This window comes from Strigops habroptila, chromosome 10 (genome assembly GCF_004027225.2).
Source record: "Strigops habroptila isolate Jane chromosome 10, bStrHab1.2.pri, whole genome shotgun sequence".
NCBI classification, from domain to species: domain Eukaryota; kingdom Metazoa; phylum Chordata; class Aves; order Psittaciformes; family Psittacidae; genus Strigops; species Strigops habroptila.
In genome coordinates this window covers 29,592,911-29,618,231 of record NC_046359.1, presented here as the reverse complement: position 1 = coordinate 29,618,231, position 25,321 = coordinate 29,592,911, and the positions used below count along the sequence as shown (strand labels likewise).

The 25,321-nt window shown below is 37.5% G+C and overlaps 1 protein-coding gene across 13 annotated transcripts in view; it reads left to right on the top strand.

Annotated features, from left to right (window-relative positions):
- The window catches only part of PPM1B (protein phosphatase, Mg2+/Mn2+ dependent 1B), a 62,781-nt gene that overhangs the window by 17,784 nt on the left and 19,676 nt on the right, over positions 1 to 25,321 (top strand). For 4 of the 13 annotated variants that reach the window (XM_030498992.1, XM_030498988.1, XM_030498980.1 and 1 more), the window contains 5 exons: positions 264 to 361; positions 7,774 to 7,918; positions 12,570 to 12,728; positions 20,962 to 21,825; positions 23,675 to 23,792. In XM_030498992.1, coding sequence (XP_030354852.1) covers positions 12,696 to 12,728; positions 20,962 to 21,825; positions 23,675 to 23,792 — 1,015 coding nt within the window. In that variant the 5' untranslated portion in view covers positions 264 to 361; positions 7,774 to 7,918; positions 12,570 to 12,695. Of the gene's footprint in view, positions 1 to 263; positions 362 to 7,773; positions 7,919 to 12,517; positions 12,729 to 20,961; positions 21,826 to 23,674; positions 23,793 to 25,321 lie in introns of all 13 variants that reach the window. The other 9 variants (XM_030498990.1, XM_030498991.1, XM_030498987.1 and 6 more) reach the window with 4 other exon arrangements.

The following is a 25,321-nucleotide window of genomic DNA, read 5'->3' as shown; positions in this document are numbered from 1 at the left end:
TGAATTTTTGCAGGTATAGTTCGACACGTTTGTGATACTTGCATAGTGGCAAAATTAAAATAGTTCTTAGTCAATAGAGATATCTGAAATTTCAGCATTGAAATATATGTTGCAAATCAAGAGAGTTTAAACTGTATTGACTAAAAGTGAGTCAGTGATTTATTGTGAAATTAAAGTTGTAGTACTAATTGGACAAAACCTTTGAGTATTTAAGCTTGCAAGCTGCCGAATGGCTGCTTCTTGCAAAGTACTCCTCTGTTTAGATGACAAGTGAAGCAGTTCAGATAGCCTCAATGCAGACACCTGAAAAAGATTCCGTGTGTCCAGGCAACGATACTGGAGGCTGCTGCCAGAAAAAAAGGTAATGGAAATTTGCTTCACTCTGCAGTTCCTAGAGATAGTAATTTTTGTAATTAGACTTCAGACTTGTAAAGAAGTTTCTCTAGCCTAATGGAAAAGTAGAGCATGCTATAAAAGTGCAGGGGGGAGTACTGTGTTCTCTGAAGTAGTCTGACAAGCCATCTGTGATCGGAAACCTAACTTTATGCACACACTGTGTCTTGAATAGTATGTATCGTGTGATTACAGGTGTATAGATCCTGTTACAGTACAGGCAAATATCACTACATATGTAGGATCAGCTGCTTCTCTGAAGCATTTGTTTATAGCTGCTTAAAAAATGCTTTGAGATATACTTTTCTTGAAATGAGCTGAAACCCAAATCAACTGATTTGATTTAGGAAGGTGGCAAATCTCTGTTAGCAATAAGGGAGTGACTTTCTAAGCAAATAGAGCCTCTTAAAAATTTTAAGATGTCTGTGCGTTTCTATGTGCTGATTCTTTTCGTTTACGCAAAGACAGTACTGATACTTCAGTAACTTTACTAGTAACTAGACAAAACTTCTTATCACGGAAGAGACTAAGAAAAAATGTTCTAAAGCTGTAATTTGAGGTATAAAAATAACTATATATTTTAACAATTCCTATTTGGAGCCTTCAGTTCCCATATTATTTAAATTAGTTCTTTTGGAAGATTGTGTGTGTAGGCTGTTAGTTGACATAACAGATGCTTGAATTATCTCTTTCCAAGTTGTGTGTTTTGCAGTAAACATTAAAATGCCTATAGCATAGTAAGTGTTAATATTTGGCAGCCTGTAGTACTGGTGTTCCTATGCTACTGATTTGAATGTGCTGGTGGTTTTATTATGGTGTTGAATGACCTTTCTTTGCATTTAATTTAACTCTTTTTGTGTATGAACCTAGCAAGTGGTAACATGGCTAAAAAAAGCCACAGATAGCTCCAAGTGGTTAAATAATGTGGCAGAGAATTTGTGCGTCCTGTAACTGTCTGCACATCGGCAGTGTCCAAATTTTTTTTAATCTGCTGTGATGGCTCAGGTTTAGTTCATTTGTATCTGAAGGCTTACCCTTAGAAAGTGGGGGAAGAATAAGACTTGGAGAGAGGCAAAGTCCTTCCCCTAGTTGTCAGTATCATATAAAGAAATAAAAACATATTCTTGCTATCCCTTATAAATTTGATACAACTTCATTTGTCATTGTCAAATATGTCAACATTAGGGAATTCTTCCTGTACTTTCTGAACCTGGTGCTGTGATTTTGATCTTTTTGCTCATTTTTCACTCCACTTTGCAGAGTTTAAATTCCTTCTGAATTTTGGATATACTTGTGGTCCCACTTAGGGTTGTTTTATTCATGTAAGATGGGGAAAAACTTGATTAGCTGGCATGTGTGTATTGTAATGGCTTCATTCCCCTGACAGATAAAATGTGATGCTATTGTGCCTTTGAGAATACATTTTGGGATATTTGCTCTAAATACAAGATAGGTACAGAAACACATGTTGTAGAAACCATGTTTAAGCTTTCTTCTGTCAGGAGAAGCACAAATACAAGATGTGATATCGAGGATAAAAAAAAAAAAATCCTTATTGGCTTTGATGGTAGTAGCAAGACTTGATCTAAAAGCTGACTTGTTCTAAATGCATTGTGAGCCACTAGATGCTAGGATGAGATTCTCTACCCAGATGAAAAATTAGCTTTTGGCAATTCCAGCTCTTAGGTGGCTTAAAAATCACTGAACACTGTTTAGAGAAGAGTTATCAAGACAGCCTTCACAGAGAATCTGTTCTTCACTTGTGTGAGCATTTCCTGTGAAAGACTTAGTGTTATTAATCCTTTGAAAACTGTCAGACTTCCTAACTATATCCTATAGCTAGACCATCTTAAAATTTTGGAGAAAATTGCTGGTAGACAATTATATCAGGTTTCTTACCTCTTTATCCTATAATGTTTTGAAGTCTGTAACAGTGGAGTTTCTTTATTATTCAAATGCACATACTTGCTACAAAACCAGATCCGAAATCTGTTGCTTTTTCTGATTTACCTAAGAACTGGTTCTGTAGCAGTTCTTTATGGTTTTACACTTAAGATGTTTTCTTGAAAGCTTTAGCTAGAAAAAGCTAAGCCCTTTCTACTGCATAATCAACAGAGAAAGTTTGCAAGATTACTCCTGAATTTGAATAATACTATAGTTTGGTAACACCTTGCTCTTCTCCTGGGGAAAGGGATGACAAACTCCGGATGCTTTTCAGTACTGCCGTAGTAGATGGAGTGGAAGTGACACCTCACTTCTGTGAGGGACATGCCGTTTGAGCCCAGATGTGCCCTGTAGTGCTATCAGATGCCAGGTGTGGTGGATTCTTTCTCAGAACATTTAACCAGTGCTCAGGCTGTGGTTTCTGATTGTTTTAAGCAGATGGATAGTTACAAAATCTAAGTAATGCACCTGGAGTGACTATTTTTTTAACAGTGATTTGAAGGCCAGATGTTCACAAAGGCAACAAATGGACAGATGATTTCAAGCTGACTCATTAGCTATTGCTACCTAGGTATTCTAGCTAGTAAGCTGGTAATAAATTTACCTCATGGGGAAACACCATAGGAGTGCGCTCAAAAGATAGGCACTTCAGTACACTCTTGTATGTCTGAGCTGGAATTCTGAATCCCCATCAAGAAGATGGATGTTTGCAGACTCTGCCCTTCGCAGTAAGAAAAAAAGAAACACAAACCCATGCAGAGTATGAATGCATCTTCCTCAATCTGTAACTTCTGGATTGCCGTGGAAGGCATAATGCATGTCTAGAACTTTACTTATAGCTATAATGTAATAATATAATAATATAATGTAGAGAGTAAAATGTATAATAAAAGCTAGTTAGACATTTTGTAGACTCTTCTCTAGAAAGTCCTAGCAGCCCCAATAAACATCTTTGTTCAAAGTGGAAGTCCTCTTCTTACAGTCCTTCTTTGTGGTTTTAATGGAGATTTTTCTGCAGAAGAACACTGATGTAAGTGAAGCATATTTTAACTCTTGAAGATAGTCTCTTCTCCTTAGTTCAGCTAAAGATAGATAACTGAAAATGTGAGTTTTGTACTTGGATATTTTTACTGAAGCATGTTAGATGGCCTTTCTCTGCAGCGCTCCTGAAGCTGGATGTTTGAAAAGTTGTCCGGCATAACTGATGGAGAGAAGATTCCATATTTCTGTGCTTGGGTTATGTTAAGCGTTACTCTGATCTGAAGAGAACAGAGGAATAAGTGCTTGCCATTGATCTCCCAGTAGGCAAATGTATATTGCATACATGCATTCTGAATTCTAGTAAGTCTGGCTTTTGGTATTCCTTCATCTTCTGCTCATATAATTCAACAGAGTTCGAGTTACTCATCAGCTAGATGAGAAGTCTCTGCTTCAGGCATTCACTTGTACCAGCATAACTATCTATGTCTGTTGCTCAGCCACATAGCATGGAAACAGGAACGAGCTGCTGAGAGCAAATATTGCTTAAGCTGTCACTGTTGCCAAGACATCTGCATAGCCATAATGTGAATTTATTGTTCTAAAGCTTACCTAAAAGAGAATTACAGAGAATTTAGGAGTTAGAGGTGCCTTACAAATATGTATTAAAGATAGGTCTGCAGGAAAAAAGTTCAGAATAGCTTTTGTAAGATGTATCAAAAGGCAGCTTTCCAATGCTGTAGTTTAAGCCCACCATTTGTGGGGTGATACTTAAAAGTATGGACCTAATTAGAATGCTAAGCCCATAGTATTATCAAGCTTTTAGACAAGCGTGAAATACTAGTCTAATAGTGTGTTTCTGTTGGAAATTCGATCTTGAATAGTTCAAATGACTAACTGGCAATAGAAGTTGGAACTGCGGACTTGAAACTGCTGAACCAAATTTTCACTTGAACCCCAAGTAAATTTATTTCAAGGCATTTAGCTTTTTAGGAAGCTCTGGGTGTTACTTCTGAAATGCAGTGACAGGATACCATTGCACTTCTTCAAAAAGTTAAAACTGCTTCAAAAAGGATAAAACACTTCAAAATTACTGTGGTTTTAGTTTAACTTTTGCTTATTCTCCTTTAACTGTTGTAATAATGAACATTTTAATGCAGCTTCTGTATTTGAAGGGGGAAATGGGATGGGACAGTGTAAAAAACCCACAGCCACAAAAACACAAAGCAAGGCTTTGCCCAGTCTTGGCTCATTCACAATGTTTTTGTATAGAACCAAGTACCACTTAGCAGATGCAGAGGAAATTCATTATCCTTTTGTTACACAGGATGAACAACTTTCTCTTCAGGGTGAAAGTTGCACATTGTCATAAGTAATTACACAGAAATTAACCCCTGTTTTAGTTTGGGCTTTGTCATATATGTAGACTAAGGGAGAACTGCTGCATGAACTTGAAGCACAACTGGTGCACTCCCTTGATGTGTGCTCTGAAAAAATCAGGTAACCTGATGAATGCCTCTTTGAGGAGAGGGGTGCTATCTTACATTTACTGTATGCTGGGAACATGCAATTGGGAGATGCAATATATAGCTAACCTGTGGTAAGCTTACACTAGTGCTCTTTTCCTTCTCCTTCCTAGTATCTTTTACTTCTGCAAAATCTTTTCCTATCTTCTGTGTGAATCAGTTTACAATACTGGGGGATGATATCGACACTGGTGGTATTGTGATGACATGAGGTCAGTTACGACACATTAGATTATAGCTCTTTCTGTTGATATTCAGGGAGTGGGTTAGTTGGTTTGTTTACTTGTTTTTAAGTGGCAGTGATTTGGTTATCTGTAAAAGGCCAGAGTTGTAGCTGGCTGTAGAGCAGAATAAAGCCAGTTTTTCTGGTGCTTGTCTGACCAGAGCCTGGAAACTTCCAAAGGACTGTATGTTGTAGTGAGTTTTGTTTTAAGCATTAGGATTCAGCTTGAGGATCATTAGTGCTTTGCTACTAGGGTTATTAAGTATTTTATCATCAGGAAGACCAACATTTGATGCCTACCCTTATGTAAAATAACATGTTCTTCAGATTTTTCTAGACCGCATAATTATTTTTATTTTCATTTGCTTACTTTTGAATATTGGGTTTAGTTCTTCAGCAGTGATTTACTTATGATGGCTTTGGCTGCATAGTCTTTACCTTTTGAAGAAAATACTGTAAACATGGTAAAATTAAAATTCTGTTAGCCGAGGAGTATTTAAGTTGTGCTTAATTAAAAACTATTCTACTGTAGGGTACTGGTTTCTTAGTAGCAAAAAATGTAGAAGTTTACTGAACTAAGTCCTACTCAGATATTAAGCATTTACATACTCAAAAGATCTAAAGAGCCCAAATAGAATACTTAATACATCTTGTTATTTTGTTAAGCCTCTAATAGGAAGCATTCAGCTTTGTTTTGGGGATGTAATTTATGATGAGCAATCTGGATAAGACCATTTCATTGGTGTGTGTGATCATTTTCTGTACACAAATTATTCGGGGCTGGGTACAATAGCTTGTTATCCCAAAGCTGTATCAAGAATCTAAGTGTCTTTTAATATGGAAAAAGAATTGTGCAGCTTATTTGGAGAAGTAGGAGTCACTACTGTGTAGAAGTAGGTAACGAGTAGTGTCCCCTCTTCGTGCAGTGTTCAGTCGTGGAGTACATATCTTAAGATGTTACTGTGTTTTAGGACACTCAATACGGTATTTCTCACTTCTGATAATTAAAGTAGGTGGAATTTGTGTAAATAGGAGCATATTCTGGGTAAGGTGCTGTTAAACCAAAATATATGTGAATCTGCCCTATTGTAAGCTACCTGTCTAAGGTTAAAAATCACCTGTGTTTAATGAATGCTTTCACATCCTCTGCAGAGTAAGAGAATTTGGGAGAGGTCAAGTCTCTTGCTTCTGGGAAGCATAATACTTGTCTTCCGGTCTGCTTTTGTTAGTCAGCCACCTCTAAAAGCTACTGGAGTAGTGTCAGAACTGAGGCTCTTGAGCACTTCATCCTGCAAGCACCCTGTACCCTCCTAATTACTGAAATATTTTACCTTTTGGGGGAAGGCTTTTGCCATGTAGTCCAATACAGTGATTTAAGGTACTTGCTGTTTAGTTCTTTCAAAATACTTTTTCAGAGTTCATTAATGATTCAGTGCTAGTTCAGGTGTAATTTCACAATGCGCTGGGCAAATCTGAATCATCAGCAGCTGCTGGTTCTACATTTCTGTCATTGGCACTTGCCTGATCCTGCGTTTCCTGAGCTGGTTCAGGGAGCTCAAGTGGCAGAAATTAATTTACTTTTTCTGGCTTAGTTTGATTCCTTGAATCGTCCATCCTGTTGTGGTGCCTAAGACAGAATGTTGGGGAAAATACAGCATTACAGGCATAAAACTTACTTAACTTCTACAATTCTTCAAACAGCAGCAAAGTATTCCTCTTGAGGAATTTCTTGTTTATGACACGTTTTGGTAGCTGAAAATGGCAAACCATTATGAAATGTTCTCATAGCTCCTTTCTTCAATCACCAGGGTTAAAGTCAGGGTCTATAGTATGTCTCCCTTTATCACTCATTCAGTGCATCAAAGTCCTGTAATCAGTTGGAAATCATCAGTGTTACATTAAGGCTTGTATTTTCCTCATGCCCCAGACAAAGCTGCCTGTTACGCAGAATTCTTCCTGTGATAGTTCCTTCTACCAGTGTACTGTCATGGTAACTTCTGTAAGATGCAACAGTTTATAGAATTAAATATGTAGTCCCTGATCCATGGAGGAATTTGGACATTTGCATCCCGTTCAAAATAATGGGTAGATGTTTAGGTGCCTTTGTAGATACACACATCTAAATTGTTAGTTATCTGCTGCTTTTGCATTTTAAGCTGAATTTATGGTTAAGTTTATAAAAGCTTCCTTGAAAGAAACAGTGATTCTATTTCAGAGGAGCTGAGATACTTTTGCAACTGAAGCTTACTGCTTTTGTTTTAAACTCTTGTGTATTTTTGTCTAAGAAAGCAGAATAAAGAGCTTACAGATTATATGTGTTGCATTTGGTAGGTTTAAGTCTTGTCAAGTATTCAAGGAATACTCTGTCATTGGAGCAGGTGAATAAGCAAATAGCATGAGCAGGCATGCAAAAGCTATTCCTTCTGATACTGAATTGAAGGACTTGGATACTAGGTAATAGGCTAGATGACTTTTTAAGTGCTAGTCTGTGCTGGTGAAGGCAATAGGGAAAAAATAAATCTGAATCTTTGTTAGCATGCATCTCAAATATGGTGTTTAGAGAGTGTACTGAAAGGTCTTTTGACATCCAGGCGTGGCTTTAGTTCAAGCACTTCTATTTAGGAAAAAGTTGTATTCATGAAAAAATTCATGTACAAATCTATTATAAACTATCTGGAGTAACTAACTACTTTCTTTGTTTCTTTCTAGGAAATACCAAAATAAAGCAGATGTTGTGTCCTGTATGGTTATCTCAAGGTTTTGCAAGTCATTCTGTTATGTGCTTCTTGGCAGCAGGAATGTAAACTAATTCTTTGAGCACTGAACTAGAACCTTGACAAGGTTGCAACTACAGGTAAGAACAAATTCTGCCATTTGGAAATCTATGGGAAGGTATACTTGCTTTTTCTTTAACTGTGTTTTAATTTGCAGTTTGTAATTGACCAAGAATTTAACAGAAATTCCAGAATAGATTGGATAAAAGGATGTGGTCTTCTTTAAAAGCACTTGAGTTTTGCTTAGTCTTATTTTTAATAGGGAAGAATTTTAACTTAAAGTATAGCTGTTCTCTGCTCTAGTACAAAGCTCCTTCAGTAGTTGGAAAGAAATGTAATTTTTCAACACTTAAATATATGCTGACCCAGAGTTTGAGCAAGGTATATTCTTACACAAAGGACTGTACAGTGTCAGTCAGCAAAAGTCATGTTTTGCCACTATGTGTTGAGATCAGCTTACTGTCTGCATGTGGCTTTTTCTCCTCAAGGTCTGTATTTCTTTAAATGCACTAAGATCAGCGGTACTGCTTAAGTTACCTTTTCTAAACTTGCTATAGAAAATCTCTAAATTCTTGTTACAAATTCACTGTAGCTTCAACTTTTGAATCACCTTTTAAGGGGTAAAGGTTGATGTCTTCTTCCAGGTCAGTGAAAGTCTTCTGGCTGCCGGTTTTCTATCATAACTTTATCTGACAATGACGGGGAGAATTCTTGTCCCGCTACTCAGTCACTGTGTTCTAAACTTGCATGTAGGGAACTAAAAGTCAATGTTATTTGACTTCTTAAAAAAAAAAAAATAAAAAAAAAAATGCTACAAACCTGTATTAAGAGGAAAAAAACCTCAACACACCACCTCAAATACCTGTCATAGAGATTGCATGTTTTGGTTTGTATATTTCTGAATAATTTATTTCTATTTTAAACAGGGATTATGTGTTTTGAAGACCATCCATGAAATAGCTTTGTTTCATATGCTGAATCTGCAGAATTATGATCAAGTTAAGGCCTTTCAGTCTTGATTTCACATTTTGGTGTCTTTGTCAAGAAAAGTTGCTTGCCTTAGGCTGCACTTGTCATTAGTGGTAGGACAGGAGTCTGGACTGTTGGTATAAAGCAGGCTAATGTGTCTTACTCTGAAGTTGGATGATGCATAGGTCAGTGACAGGAGAGTCAGAGACAGGGCTGAGGAGATGACATTGTTTTGCTGCTACAATGAAAGAAGGGTTCAAATGTGGTTTGGGGTTTTTTGTTTGGTTGGGTTTTTTGTTGTTGGTTGTGGTTTTGGTGGGGTTTTTTTGTTACTGTTTTGATTGAATGCTTGTACTTAATTTGCAGTGATGTAACAGCTTGAAAAAAGGCACAACTGTTGTATTGTCATAGACTATCTTGGAATGGACCTCTAGCACTCATCTAGCCCAACCCTGTGTCTGACTTCCTCAGATTTTTGTGTAAATCAACAAGTCACTGCTCAATTATGTAAATAAATGGTTTGATGTTTTACTGTGGTTCTGTGGACCTGTTATTCTGGTCTTTCAGACCTGTTTGGGAACAATTTATTGATTATATGAATTGGTGATTCATTGCTACCCTATTCTCACAAAAATGTGTCTGAAGCTTTTAGTAAACAAACATTGGAAAAGGTAAGAAAAGTTGTCTTAAATGCCTGAATCTAGAATAAGGGATGACTCATTTTTAGTGACATACTGCTTCATGGTAATGAGTAAAATAAATCTTCAATTTTAATACCAGTAGTGTATTGGCTAAACATTGGTTCTCTTTCTTCAAAGTTTTAGGTGCTATTTGTTTAAAAATCCTGGCTGGTGGTGACTAGATTAAGGATTGAAAAGGAGCAAACGAAATTTAAACTCAAAATAGTTGGTCTCCTGTTGAATTTAGAGAACCAAAAAAATGACTCAAATAATTCTGCATAGAAATAACTATAAACTTTATTAGGGAAGAATCACTTTTTTACTAGGCCAATGCTTTGTAATATTTGGGTGCCACATGGGCATCTGTTTTGAATAGCCTAGTGAAGAAGTAAGAACATGCTTATTGGCTACAGGAAGTACAAGTGGATACAGGGAAACAAAGGAATTTCGGTTAATATCATAGGATGCAAACCTTGTCATAGTATGGTCAGTACGGACAAACAAGAATACAAGGTGATATTCTGGGTGCGACACCGAGTTACAGAGTTTGAGTTTAAGGATACGATGTTAAGGATACAAGGTTAATAAGCCTGAATAGGTAGTGTCTGATTTAACCAAGTAAGCCCATTTCACTCAGATGCCAGTGCACCAAACTCCTACTTCAAGAAAATGGTACAAGAGCATGAATACTGGCATATGCAGAGCTATCTTGGCTCTTAAAGACTTTAGCCTTCATTCTGTGCCCATGGAGGTGCTGGAAGCAATAGACTGTTTGCTTTGCACTCTTTGGGCCCAATGTTATTGCATTTGATGAACCAGCCTGGGTATTTCTGTATCTTACATATCACTTTTTGTACAGTTACTCTGTAACTCAGATAAACTGTTTGCAGATAACAAAGAGCTTTGAATTTCCCAGACTTCATAGGAAATGGAGGAAATCTTGGTAAAGAAAATCTCAAGTTGTTACCTGGAAAACTAAGATGAGTAACATTAAGACATTGATTACAGTAGAGTCTTTCTTACTGAGAATGACACTGCATTCCTCTTCAGTTAAGCCCTTAGCTGTGGTGCCAATTGAAGTAAGTAAGAGCTGCTGGCTATCAGAAGTCACACTGGCAAACACACAATTATATGTAGCTAACCGGGAAGAGCACTGCATTTTTTTAAGCCACAGAACTATGTGAAGTTGACTTTGCAACTTACGTAAGGGTGAAGCTGCATGATAAAGGCATGGTGGCTGTAAAAATGCATCAACCTGAGCACTGATGGCTTTGTACTATATGCTGTGATTGCAAAACTAGATTCAGAGTCCACTTTACAGTTTTTTGTGAAGTTCATCTTGAATATCTGAAGTATGATCTCTAACTTTGTACCTACCGAACTGCATTCCAAAAAAATAAGGTGGCTCAGCACAGAAGTGTGCAATTCATCCATGAGGTGGTTGCCTCTTCAAGTTGCTCTTGAAGATCTGCAACCTAGCTTCATGTTTAAATAAGGTGCAAGAAAGCAGAATATGAAATGGATCTCTGAAAACACCAGCAGTGTGTATGTTGTTCTGGTGTTAAAAACATAGCTTAAAAGGTTATAGCTCCTAACCTAGCTTCTGGTGCTACTTTCTATTCCCCCCCCCCCACTAGTTTCAAAATACCAAAGCTAACTTGGTACCTCTTCAGTGAAACAGTTCAAAGAGTAAGGGCAAAAATGTCTCAGCCAGCAGTTCCGAGAGAAAAGGAATTGCTTGCTCAGTATAGTGGTGAGTAGCTGAGGCAGAGCAGAAGTGATAATGTTTTCAGGTATTGCTGCTGACATTGAAAATAGATGTGAATCCAGTGTTAAATTACGCCTGTGGTGGGTTTGTACCTCCAGACCAGTTTAAAGTAGCTGAAGCACATTCTCAAATCTTTTTCATCATTTTAACTTGCTGGTTTAAAAGTAGCGGGGGGGGGAATGTTTTGTATTTTGTTATTGATTCTTTTCCCCCAGCTGTTCTAAGAATAGAGATGCAGAAATAAATTTCAGGGTTACAGCTGTAGCTCCTCGCATCTAGTCTACCTAGTGATGGGTATAACTTGCAAATTTTTGTTTAATTCCTGGTTTAAAAGCCTATTGGGCTTTTTTCATGTCATCCTGGCAGGAAAAGTTTTTGATAGTAGGCTCTATATTAAAGGTTTATATTGTTATTTAATTTCTTTGTGTCAGTATATTTGGTCAGCTGAGATCTTTCCTAGTAGTAACTCCCATGGCCACAGATTATTTACAAACCAACCCTTTAAAACAAATAAACCCCATAGGGAGTGGACATGAATAGTAATCACTGTCTTTTTATGTAGTTCATTTTTAAGTGGAAGTATTCACATCTCATTCTTAGATTCTATTAACTGCTGCTTGATTCTGCCAGTACTTGTGGCTGCATAGTTAGAGTAGCTGTTACAGCCAAGATTCAAATAGAGATTGTGCTCAAAAATTCAGTAACTGTTTGCCTAATGTAAACTTATGTAGTACCAGCATTTTTAAGGTCAGTAAATCAAAAGGGATCCCAAGTTTTCTGAAATCAATAGTGAAGATCTTTAAAGCTGGTTTCACTCATCAAATGAACTTGTATTTAGTCTGTATATATAGTATAAATAGCGTAATGTAAGTATGGTGATAGTACAATGACAGTATATTGTAAATAAAAGATTAGTAAAAAAATATTTACATTATTATGTCACTATTTCTTGTGTAAATTGAAGGGTATAGGGAATCATTAGGAATGTCAAACTATCTAGAGTGTGTATAGATGCATTTAATGTGTAGAGTATGTGTATGCATATGTATACACATGAGATAGTGCAAGGTAGAGTCAGATGGGAGCTTTCTACCAAATTTAAATTTGATTTTTTTACTTAAACCAGAGAAGTTATTTTTTCCTGCACTTTCAATAAGCTTGGAAATTGCTTGTCAGAGATATTTTGATTATTTATTCATCATTTACATCTTTAATATGTAGTGCACCATTTTCTGTTTTGAAACGTCATTCTTTTTTTATAGCAGGAGCACGTGTTTTGTAACAAGAAACTCTGGCGCTGTTTCTTTTCCATAGCACTGACTTATTAAAAATGACTGGCCCGTTGAGTGAATCCTTCTGAGGAAGAGACATTTTACAGTACACTTTTATGACCTAAGCCCAAAAGATTGATGTTGGACCATTCTCGTTATATGAAAAGATATGATATTGCCTTTGGGACTGTTGGCCATCAAGGTATTAGTCTAGTTTTGATGTTCTCTTTGAAACTGACATGTGATGTGAAAATTATTTTATAGTATCTAAAAAAACTTTGATTATGGCTTTTAGACCTTTATTATCTAATTACATTTTGGCTGCTGTTGTGGTTTAACCCTAGCCAGCAGCTAAGCACCACACAGCTGCTCGCTCACTCACCCCACCCCCAGTGGGATGGGGGAGAGAATCAAAGGAGTAGAAGTGAGAAAACTCATGGGCTGAAATAAAGACAGTTTAATGGGACAGAAAGGAAAGGAAGAAAATAATAATTATAATAATAAAATAATTAGAATATAGAGAAGTGATACACAGTGCAGTTGCTCACCAGTTATTGACCAATGCCCAGCCAGTTCTCAAGCAGCAGCCCCTGGCCAGCTTTCCCCCCCAGTTTATATGCTGTGTATGACATCATATAGTGTCATATATAGTGTATATATATATATTACACACATATAGTGTGTAATATCCCTTTGGCCAGTTGGGGTCAGCTGTCCTGGCTGTGTCCCCTCCCAGCTCCTTGTGCACCCCAGCCTCCTCACTGGCAGGGCATGAGAAGCTGGGAAGTCCTTGACTTTATATAAACACTACTTAGCAACAACAAAAAACATCAGTATGTTATCAACATGGTTCTCATACTAAGGCCAAAACACAACACTCTACCAGCTACTAGGAAGAACATTAACTCTATCCCAGCCAAAATGAGGGATACATTATCCACCCCTTATTCTATATTATTTATGTCATGCCCAGGTTCTGTACTTTCGATGACATCCCAATTACTCACCATCACCTTTTCCTGTCTTTTGAAATATACACACAGGTATAATTCGCTGTGTGTGCCATTCATCTAAAATGTCTGATTGCATTTAAGTCCATGGCTTCGGGCCATCTGTCACAGTAGTCCTTCAAGGCAGGAGAGATGGTGTGTGGTGCCACTTTTGTTGTCAGATCCATAGATGTTCTCTTCCCCTTGAGGGTGCTGAATAGTGTTGAGCAGGGCTTGGTAGGCATGGGCCAGGCCCCAGCATGTTCCAGTGATTTGTGTTTCTGGAACTGCAAGGGTTACAGCATTCTTTTTCCAAATATTTTACTAGTTTTTGCAGATTCTGCACTTGTTCAGGGGTGAAGTTCCAAAACACTGGAGGTGCCCACTGGCTTAGGTACTTGCCCGTACCATCTCATGCTTCCTGCCCTATCCGGCCTTGAGGCAGATCTCCAGGTGGTATTCTTAAAATAGTTGTTTAACCTTAAACAAGACCTGGAACACATTCAGAAGACAGAGCAGTAGGAACAGCTAGTTTGAACATCTTGAGGATATTAAAAATTCTTAAGAGCTATTGTAGTTAACCTGGAGGAGAAGGGGAAGAGGAAGGGAAATAGGGAGGTGTTTCCCCCATGGATTGGGACTCTGGAAAGAAGGTAGAAGGTGCAATTATTAATAGTTTCCTATAGATGGCTCCCAAAGTACAGCGGTGATGGCAATGCTGAGTACAAATACCAGATTACTTTTACTACCAGCAATTTTGTCATATCATAAGCCAGTGTTAGAAAGTATAACATAACCTTAGGTGAGTTCCCATGGGTGATAAACAGCATAACAGGGAACATATGAAACAAGTAAGATACTATGTTTAAGAACAAGCACACCAACTTTAAGAGCAAATAAATCAACAGTGTGACCAGTGCCTATTAAACCAATATAGTGAATGCTCATAACAAATCTGTTCTAGCATGTTCAAGTCAGAGTTGTCGTTACCTCAACCCATTATGCCCCACACTGGGCACCAAAAAGGGCTGTTGTGGTTTAAGCTGAGATGGCAACTAAGCACGACACAGCTGCTCAGTCACTCTCCCCCAGTGGGATGGGGGAGAGAGTCAGAGGAGTAAAAGTGCGAAAACTCATGCATTGAAATAAAGGCAGTTTAATGGGACAGAAAAGTATTAATAATTATTATGATTATAATAATAATAATGAAAGAATTAGAATATACACCAGAAGTGATGCACAATGTAGTTGCTCACCGCTCACCACTCACCAACCGAGGCCTGGCCAGTTCCTGAGCAGCAGCCCCTAGCCAGCTTTTCCCCCCAGTTTATATATTGAGCATGACATCAAATGGTGTGGAATATCCTTTTGCCAGTCGGGGTCAGCTGTCCTGGCTATGTCCCCTCCCAACTCCTTGTGTGCCCCAGCCTCCTCTCTGGCAGGGCATGAGAAGCTGGGAAGTCCTTGACTTCATATAAACACTACTTAGCAACAGCTGAAAACATCAGTGTGTTATCAACATGGTTCTCATACTAAATCCAAAACACAACACTCTACCAGCTACTAGGAAGAAAATTAACTCTATCCCAGCTGAAGCCAGGACTGCTGCCTTCATGACAATCAGCAAGTGAGTATTTCTGCCTATTAAATATAAATCTATATGGAAAGGAGTGTGCTATTTAAGGTAGCTGCCTATTTTCCCTTCATGATGTACTGGAAAATCATGGATATCTGTACCTGAGCAAGAATCATTTGCCTTTTTATAACTAGATCTTGGGAGAAAATCGGTGGGTGTGGTTGTTTTTCTTTTAACCAGAGAAATTCAATGCTTAAGCACAGACGTGATTTGAAGACCCTTTACTCTGTGGCTGCTCTAATACCAAAGAAAGTCTTCACTGTGTAGCTGTGGGGAAAAGGTTACTGATCACTAACTTTTTGTGTGTGTCAGAGGACATGGCTTTTGTCTTCATATTTCCCTACCTCTAAAGGGTGTATGTCTTTGGTTTCCTGAGCCTGAGTTACTGCTTATGTTCCCTATATATGAGGTAAGGACCTCATGTAGTATGTCTGTCAGGTAGGAAACGTCAGAGAAGAATACATGTTAGGACTTCAGAGAAATAAGCCTTGAGTTAGGTTTTGCCCTGGGAAAGGGATGTCAGCTTTTGTTAGAAACTTACTGCCCTGAACTCTCTTAGAAATAGCTTAGCTATTGATCTCAAACTAGAGATAAGAGTGAACAGTAGAGCGATAGCTAGAACTGCTGCACTGACAGCATATTGCTCAGCTTCAGTTTTTTTCATTGCCAGAAAGGGGGGTAAGGGGCAGTATTTCCCTCCTCTGAAGGCCTTCCAAAAGCCTGTGATCATTGGCACTACCAGGTGACTTTTTTTTTTTTTTATTGTTACTATTTTTATTATTCTTTTTCCCAGAGTTAGGAAGACTGCTGGAGGAAGGGAATCCTAGGCTTCCATTCTCGATCTGAACAATATGTACTGTTTTAAAGAATAGTCTGTGGAGCATGGGTGAGAACTAAGGTGTCCTCCATTTCTAAGAACGTTTGGGGAATTATAGCAGATACAGTCTTCCGTATTTTGAAAATTTCAGCTAATAATTTTGTGTGGGTAAGCATTTTCACCAGAGGGAAATGAAATTGTGTTCTCAAACCAATGTGTTACACAAATTGCATTTAAAAATGGGATTTTTGGAAATTAAATCTGAAAGGCTGAAGGGGTACTGAATTTTTGAGCTTACATATTGGTTAAAACCAGGATTGAATTACTAGGTAAAGGTGGGCACTTCATCTGTTCTTCTGGCTGTGTTTTAAGATGGAATCTTGGTCTACAGAGACGCTTGGGACTTAAGGCTTTAAGTCCCTCAAGAAATGTTGAGAGGTTTTGACTGCTGAGAGGAAGTGTAATGAAGTCTTCATTAACAACCTGGATAGCAGAAGAGTATTTGCTCTTGGCAGGTTTGATACCATATTGGGGGGGATTGGTCAATAAGCCAAAGGGTAGACCTTAACAGTAGATAAAAAGAACTTGACAGGTTGGTCAAATAGTCTGATGGTGACTTCAGAAAGTTTAATCAACTCATGTACCTGGAAGAGAGTAACCTTATCCATCAATGCAGGCTGGGTGATGACTATCTGGGAATGAGCTTTGCAGAAAAAGAGTTATGGGGTCTTAGTGGACAACCAGGACAAGTTAGTTGAACGTTAAGGAACATTGCATCTATAGTGATGAAAGTTTGGGCCACGTTAAAAAGGGTTTATACAGCGTGTTGGGAGAAGTGATTATTTCCGTCTCTTTGGAACTAATGAGGCTGGAATACAGTGTGGAGTGTTGGACCCCCAGTACAAGAAAGACAGAGTGGAGCAAGTTGAGCAGAGGACCACTCTGTTACTTAGGGCCTGGAGCATGTGATGTATGAAGAGAGAAGAGAGCCAAGTTCCTTCAGTCTGGAGGAGAAAAGGCCAACGGGTAGATCCAGTTGCTGTCTTCCAATTGTGTAACGGGAGGGTATAGACATGGTAGAGCTATGCTTTTCCCAGAGATGTGTAATGAAAGCCTAAAAGGCAAAGGACACATTGCACTGAGTTCTGTTTTCATTATGACGTAAACTGGTTGCTCAGAGGTTATGGAATCTTCATCCTTGGAGATGTTCAAAACTTGACAAGGATTTGAACAGCCTAAGCCATCTTTGGTGTTGGATATTATATCGATTGAAGTTCGAATAGGGGTTTGGACTAGAGGTCTGTTCCAACATAAATATATGATTCTGTAACTTGTGAATTCTGACCTGACTCCTGACTTAAATGTTATCTAGGTGCTTTTGAAGATCGACTTGTATCTAGCTTAGTATGCTTAAAATAAGAGATGGCAACACCAGCTCAGACCTGTCATAGGCTTTGCCTTCTGTAGGATTTTTGAAGGTCGGTTTGGCTGAGTTCCATTTTTAGGTTTTTTTACTGATCCAGCCTGAGATGTTAAGAGGGACAAAACTAGATGTGAGAATGAGGGTACTGTTTCTCCAGTGGACCTGTTTTGTTTTGTAACTTTTAATTTTGAAATAAACAAGCAGTGTTTTGTTTGTTGTGGTTTGTTTTTACAAAAACTGCTTTGCTAAAAAAGCAAAGTTTAGTATGATACTACCAATTAAGATATCTCAGATTTACTTAACTAATTTGTACATAGGTAAATACACAGCTGATTTACTCCTAGAGATAGGGCGTGTATTGGCACCGTAGATGTGAAGTTCAAATTACATTTGTGCATAACATCTAATAGGATGTCCATGACATAGGAATATATTGTACTCGCCTGTATGCGATGTCATTTGCCTGTTATTTTCTGTAACTTAGCATTTTTAAAATGCTAAAAGGTGTTACTGTTAAAAATGAAGTTTTTAACAGGTGTAAGTCATCTTTGTGCCTTACTATCACTGATAATTTTGATTGAAAACCTGAGTTTCAGTGTTTCCTTCTTCCATGCTCACTGAAATGGCTTGACTCTTTCATCTGGTCTTGAAATCAGTTGCTGCCTTATAGTCCACATAATATACACAGTGATAGAAAGACTTCTTTTATATGTTTGGTGTCTTTCATATGGCCAGCCATAAGTTGATTCCTAGACTTTTTTTCTTACTGATTGCAAGTCAATTTCTGCATCCTTTATTAAAGTTTTATAATATTAAACAGGATATTTAGAGTATCGAGACTATAATCTTTAGTATGATCTTTTCAATTTGTCACTCCTGTGCTGTGAAGCTACTTATGAAATAGGTAAAGTTGTGAAACTTGCCTTTGGTTTTTTTAACAATATTTTTTATTTTATATCTATAAAACATGACACTTTACTGAGCTCATAGACTTTTGCAATTAAATAGGTTTTTATTTTTTTCCTTAGTGGTATGATTTATTCCACATTTTTTATTTTAAGAACATCAGGACATACTTAGTTAAAGGACAAGGTCTGAAGTGTTGGAGGACTACTGTCCTTTTGGCAGCACTTGAGTCCTGTATTACTTTTTTTCTGGTTTTGTGTGCTTTTGAAGTAGCATTATATTGTGTGTAGTTTGTGAATAAGTGGTCATCAGCTATTAGAATTCTTCCACGAATCTCCTTTACTGGTGGTAGTTGAACTATTAAACTATGTGTAGCTTGTTGAGTTCTTGACCGAGAAGCTCAGTTGCTGAGAACACTTACTTGTGGTGATGTGTAGCTCTGCCTTGCTTTGCTTTTATGACACTATTTCACACTGATTCTTTTTTGTTTGTTTTTTAAAAGTAAGATCAGATCTTTCAGGAGAAAGGGTTGTGAAAAGCATTTTGGCTGAGGATCTTGTTAAGTATTGATTTCTTTATTCCATTGCTGTGTGTCGCTTTTACTGATTTGCAGTGTTGTAAATATTTTTTTTCAGCTAAAGAAGGAAAAATAATGATGCAAATAATTGTGAGCAGAATGTCACTTACTGCTTTCACTTGCAAATTACATGCAGTATGAAGCTCACTGTTGTGTATGAAGGTTGTGTAGTCATTTTATCTTCATCTTTATCATCCCAGGTATTATAATTAGAGGCCAGTGGATGGTGAATACAGAGTTAAAGAATAAAGATAATATTTGTGGTTTCTTGTGCATGGAATTCTTTAGATAATATCATGACATTGAACTGATTGGGAAAGTGGGGGAAGTTTAGGATGGACAGTATGTGTTTGAAAGTACAGAAAGTATTTTGAGAATGTTAGATGTGGGTTTGAAGACATTCTGTAACTTACTTTTTTGTATGAGATGCGCCATTATCTGAAAATTGGTACTTCTGGTTTTGTTTTATAAAATTCTGTTTGAGGATTTTTTGTGTTTATATGGAATAAATCAAATTGGTAACAGTCTTTTGAGCGTGTTTTCTTAATAATTTGGATTTACTCTAGATTCTGCAGGTGAGGATATGTGCCTTGTACATGGAAGGCCTGATTTGGAGAGCAGAAAAGGCTCAAGACACTTTATTTGGTGTCATACAATTCCTATTTTTAATAGCTACTTAAGACAATTTAGCAAGCACAAGATTTGTGTGTTGTAAATGGGACTCAGTAGCAGAAGATTGGTACATAGAGACAACTAACAAATGTGGAGTTCCCTAATATATGAGAAAGTATCAAAAATCATGGTAGCATCTCATAGCTGGACTAGAGGGAAGTAATTGCACAGTGTTAGCATTTATACTGTCCATGCAAAACCTCAATTTCTAGCTGACTGTTTGAAGAAATCATCTTCTCAAGTAAATCTTTCTGAACCTGGAGTCCATTAGTGGTTTATTCCATGTCAGAACAGGTAATTTGAAGACTTGTAATTAGAACAATACATAGTACTCAAGCATAAGAGCTATTTAAATTCTGGCATTTCTCAGTTGATGTGGCTTAGCCAGGTGCTTTCTCTCTGCTCATTTTAAGAAAAAGTACATCAAGTTATATGATGTTCAGTCTCTTACAGAACCACAGTGCTCCTCTCACATAATGTTTGTAGCACCTGAATCAAAGGCCATTAAATCTGAATTAAGACACACAGTAAAACTAGACTAAAAAGTAAACCAGATATGGAGTTGCAGCAATATTTGGGAAAGTTTGTAGAAATTTATATCAGAGTGAGAGACACAGTTCAAAAGAGGCATAACTGGTGAGCAAATTGTTGGGGACTGTGTAGTAGTGGGGATCCTTGGCACCTCACAGAGGCCACTGTAGGAAAGAGGTAGTGTCAAGTTTGGATAATCTGAAGGAAAGTCTTGACATTTTACCCTAAAAAGGGAGGTTGCATGTAGAATCTAAGTGTAATTTTTTCCTGATTGCATTGTACTATAATTATATAGTGTATTAAGAGAATCCTTAGGGAAGTTCTCTTGGATCAGAGCGGGATTTGCCACCTTGTTTCCTTTGGCACATGGTCTGCATTCCCCTATTGTCACTTTTGCCTTGCTTTACTAGAATGCAGAAGTAGCACAGTACATGCAAAGATAGTGAGACTAATCCCTGTTTATGAAGTATTAGCTTTTCTTCATGCTACAGTAAAACTGGAAAGGAGATAGGAATGCTATGGTTGTTATTTTTCCATCATGAATTAGTTTCTGCAGAAAATGGCAAAATGGGCAGGGCTGCAAAGGTATGCAAACTGCTCTATGGAGAGCTTTTAACTTTGAAGTAGCTCTTTAACAGACAAAACACCCCACCAAAAAAAACCCCAAACAAACAAAAAAACAACCTAAAAATGCAAACAGGTATCTGTAAATTCACGCTTTGATTGTGTAATTTATTACTTTTTTCCTCCTGTTATAGTTTTTGACTTTCCACATGTGCATGCTTTATCACTTGCTTTATAAAGAAGAAATACAGGAAAGGGAGAACAAAGCTTACATGGAGTGGTGATTTTATAAACTAAGACTTTTCTTCTCTGTTTTCCAGATTCAATATTGTATAAACATGGGTGCATTTTTGGATAAACCAAAAACTGAAAAACATAATGCTCATGGTGCAGGGAATGGCTTGCGTTATGGCCTCAGCAGTATGCAGGGATGGAGAGTGGAAATGGAAGATGCTCACACAGCTGTTGTAGGTATTCCCCAGGGCTTAGAGGACTGGTCTTTTTTTGCTGTCTATGATGGTCACGCAGGATCTCGTGTTGCAAATTATTGCTCCGCACACTTACTAGAACACATCACTAACAATGAAGACTTTAGGGCAACAGAAAAATCTGGATCTGCTCTTGAACCTTCAGTGGAAAATGTCAAGAGTGGAATCAGAACTGGCTTTTTGAAAATTGATGAGTATATGCGCAATTTCTCAGACCTCAGAAATGGGATGGACAGAAGTGGCTCAACAGCAGTGGCAGTTTTGATTTCACCTGAGCATGTATATTTTATCAATTGTGGTGATTCACGTGCTGTTCTCTATAGGAATGGACAAGTCTGTTTTTCAACACAGGATCACAAACCTTGCAACCCAAGGGAGAAAGAACGAATCCAGAATGCAGGAGGCAGTGTAATGATTCAGCGTGTTAATGGTTCATTGGCAGTTTCTCGAGCTCTGGGGGACTATGACTACAAATGTGTTGACGGTAAAGGCCCTACAGAACAACTTGTTTCTCCAGAGCCTGAGGTTTGTGAAATTTTAAGGGCAGAAGAAGACGAGTTTATCATCTTGGCTTGTGATGGAATCTGGGATGTAATGAGCAATGAAGAGCTCTGTGAATTTGTTAAGTCTAGACTTGAAGTATCGGATGACCTGGAAAAAGTGTGCAATTGGGTAGTGGACACTTGTTTACATAAGGTACGTAACTATTTTCTCCAAGCAAATATTCTAAAATGATCTTCTGTTTAGATGGGTGCAGTGTTAACAGCTATTCCTGGCCTACTCTTCCCCTTTTACCTCTTGGTTCCCTCAACCTTTTGTACATATTTGACTATATATCCTTACTGAAGAATATACAACATCATCCTTTGTGCCTGAAGAGGTTATGGCAATTGCAAAAATAGAGGTTTATTATTTCCTCAAGTAATACTTGCGTATGGTTCCAGCTCTAAACTTTGTTTCTAAATTCAAATTTTTTAAAAATTAATGAATTCTGTGCAAGGTTGGTTTTTTATTGTTTTTCCTTCAAATTGGGCAGTGCTTGTATCCTTTGCGTAAATCCAGTGTTTGCATCATCTCCTCTTCAAAGTATGGTTTATCTGTCATCTGAAGTGGTGTCCTCAGCTCATATTTGTAGCTTAGGTGAAGAAGCACTACTTCTGCATCTGAGCTTGCTTGTGCTCATCAAATTTCGAGTTTGCTCAGAGCAACTACAGGTTGGTCTACACACGTTTTGTAGGTATACCATTTCTAGCATTCCCTGAAAAATGCAGCTCCTACTAGTGCAGAGTTCCTTCAACAGGCCACCGACCAAACATGCAATTTTAATGGAAACATTAAAATTCAGAATTCTAACACTAAAGGGTAGCTTTTCTGACCAAGCACTTGACCAGCCTTGTTAAAGGACGATCACAGTAGTATGCTTTCAGTAAAACTGAGCCCTGACCTCACTTTTATATTATAAAGTCAGATCCTGCATCTCTGCAGTTTGTGATGATATTAGAATGTTGTCCTCTGTCTTCGGGATGTGAGTTGTACCATATAATATTATGTAAAAGATGGGTGTCCCTATATACTTTGTACAATAGGGAATGTAAAATAACTCTTGAGTACTTTGGGAGGAATTCATTGTAATGTCAGATTCCTACTGAATTTCTTTAGGAGGAGGAGTTGTTGTGATAGATCACAGGAACTATCCAGTAGGCTGAGTTTACACAGAAACAATGTGCAGTGACTAATGGCACTTAAAGTTCTACCAAAAAGGGTGGGGAAGTTACGATCTTGATTTCAAACCAGGAATTTAAGTAATAGTTCTGGTGAATCTCCTTGTAAGAGACTTAGACACTGAGGTTTTAAATTTGTCAGTGGCTTATAATTTTGAAAATTAAATATGAGCAGGAAAGTGGTATCAGAGCTTTCTAGTGAAGATCTGGCATTAAAATTAGTATCTGGCAAAAGCTGTTGGCTGATACTACTGAGCACGTGATAGTTTGTAAGGTCAGCTTGGCCATACTAAATGAATTACTATTTGTACTTACTTTCTTCAAGGTGGTACATATGATACAGGCGCATTCTGATAAACAGACTTGTAATGAGTGTAATGTCTTCCATGAATGCTCTCAAACTGAAATAAATTAGTAGCTGGAGCTAACTATTCTAGTAGTCTAGTAATCTAGGCTTTTCATTTTGCAACAGGAGTTGTTTTTTTAACTTGGCTTAAGGTAACATTAAACAACTGTCTAATTTCTGACCTGTTTTCTTGATACTATTTTTAAATGGTTGACATGTAAGTAAGTCCATGTCAACCATTTAAATATCTTAAACTTTAAGGGCGTACAGTAAAAATCAGTAAAATTCATTTTAGCAAGTAGTTCAGTTGGAAAACTTAGAAGTTCTTTTTAATCAAAATAGAGTAGTATTGCAAGTTTTCTTCTTTCCCAAGTGTATCATAGCACTGTATTTGGAACAAGTGAAAATGTGACTAAAATAGGGAAAAAAAAAAAAAAAAAGACTCAAGATCCTAACTCTTTTTTCCCTTGTCATGTAGGGGAGTCGTGATAACATGAGTATCGTACTAGTTTGTTTTTCAAATGCTCCTAAGGTTTCAGATGAGGCAGTGAAAAAAGATGCTGAGTTGGATAAGTACTTGGAATCACGGGTTGAAGGTAAGAAATCCATTTTGTTCACTAGAAATACTGTCATAACCTTCTTGAGCATGAAAACAAAACCCCCAAAAGCCATCATGCCACTATGTGTTGGGACAAATTCAGGCCTGGTTACAGGTATGATTTTTTTCTGTGTCAGGAAAAATATTTTATGCCATAAGCGTAGTTTATCCTGGTATTCTGCAAGCATTTTCTTAATGTGACCTTTAGGGCTTTACTTCTATCTTTGCAGGTCAAAATGCAACCACTGACCTTACAGAGTGTTATATCAGCTAAGTAATTTGTGATATTGCTAATGTCTTGCTTATATTAAAAGGAACTCTTGTGATACCTCTTCCCTTTTTTGTGAAAGTATTTGACAAAAAGAAAAAGATGTTCTGGGTTTTCATGAAGGGACAACTTATTAATCTAGTTATTAAGGATTTTTTAACTGCTTCTATTTAACACAGTTGTGAGTTACTTTTTATACCAACTTTTTTTAAATGGACTTCTGCAAAAACTTAACAGAGTATAAATGATCAAGGTGCCTATGAATGCAAGAGCCTTTAATCATTCCTTTATATTCTGAATGCTTATCAAGTGTGTGTCCTCTAGAAGTTCATGGAGGACTAAATTAATTCCTAACCACCTTCATTTAGTCACTGATTTTATAACTCTTTACTTATCTAAAAGTTTGAATGCAACTTCTCCCCTTAAGCAGAAACAGTTAAAGGAAGGTTAGCTTCCCTAAGAATGAAAGGCTTGCCCTTGTTTATTTAGTCTTTCTCTGCAGTGTTCTTAATGTCAGAAAACTGACATTTGAAACGGGCTTTCAAACTGTTGCTTCTAATTTATAGTCTTTTATCACTGATTAAGGCTGTTCTAAGGTCTGACAACAGCTATATGTAGTGGTCTCCTGGTATCTCCAATCTTCACAGTTATTCCAGTGTTCCAAGTATAGCTCCGTTTTGGTAGAATTGACTGAACTTCAGGGCTGATATTGAAAGTTTGGTTTTTTTTATAATACTGTTCTTATGTTGGCACAGTTTTTTGCAGAAGCAGCCCAGACATGAAAATAACTGTGTTCTTGGAACAGTTTGTCTTGCTGTTACACATGTTGCTAGGATAATACTGTGAAGTAGCATCATTGGAGAGAAGCAATCAGTGGTTTTGAAAGCCTTGTTGTTATGATGCTTTAAACTTGTGTGATCTCATCAGAAGAGTACTGAAGCACTATCACCCACTTATGGTGATGCAGCTTATTAACCCATTTGTTGGAGCTATCAGTTACAGCAACAGTATTCAAGAAAGGAAAGGGTTTACTGAAGAGAAAGCTGGCTGAGATAACTTGTACCCTTTCTTGACTTCTTTTGGGCCTGGACTAGATCAATAGGTCCAAGTTCAGCTATGCTTCATGAAGAGGTGGTCCTTTTCTAGATGGGTAATAAGTCGTGTGGCTGCCTTAAATGTTTTTGTTCCAGGTGCTGAGACCTGTAGTTTAGCTATAATAATGCTGTCTTGATGAAGCTTGTATGTGTTTCTATTGAAAA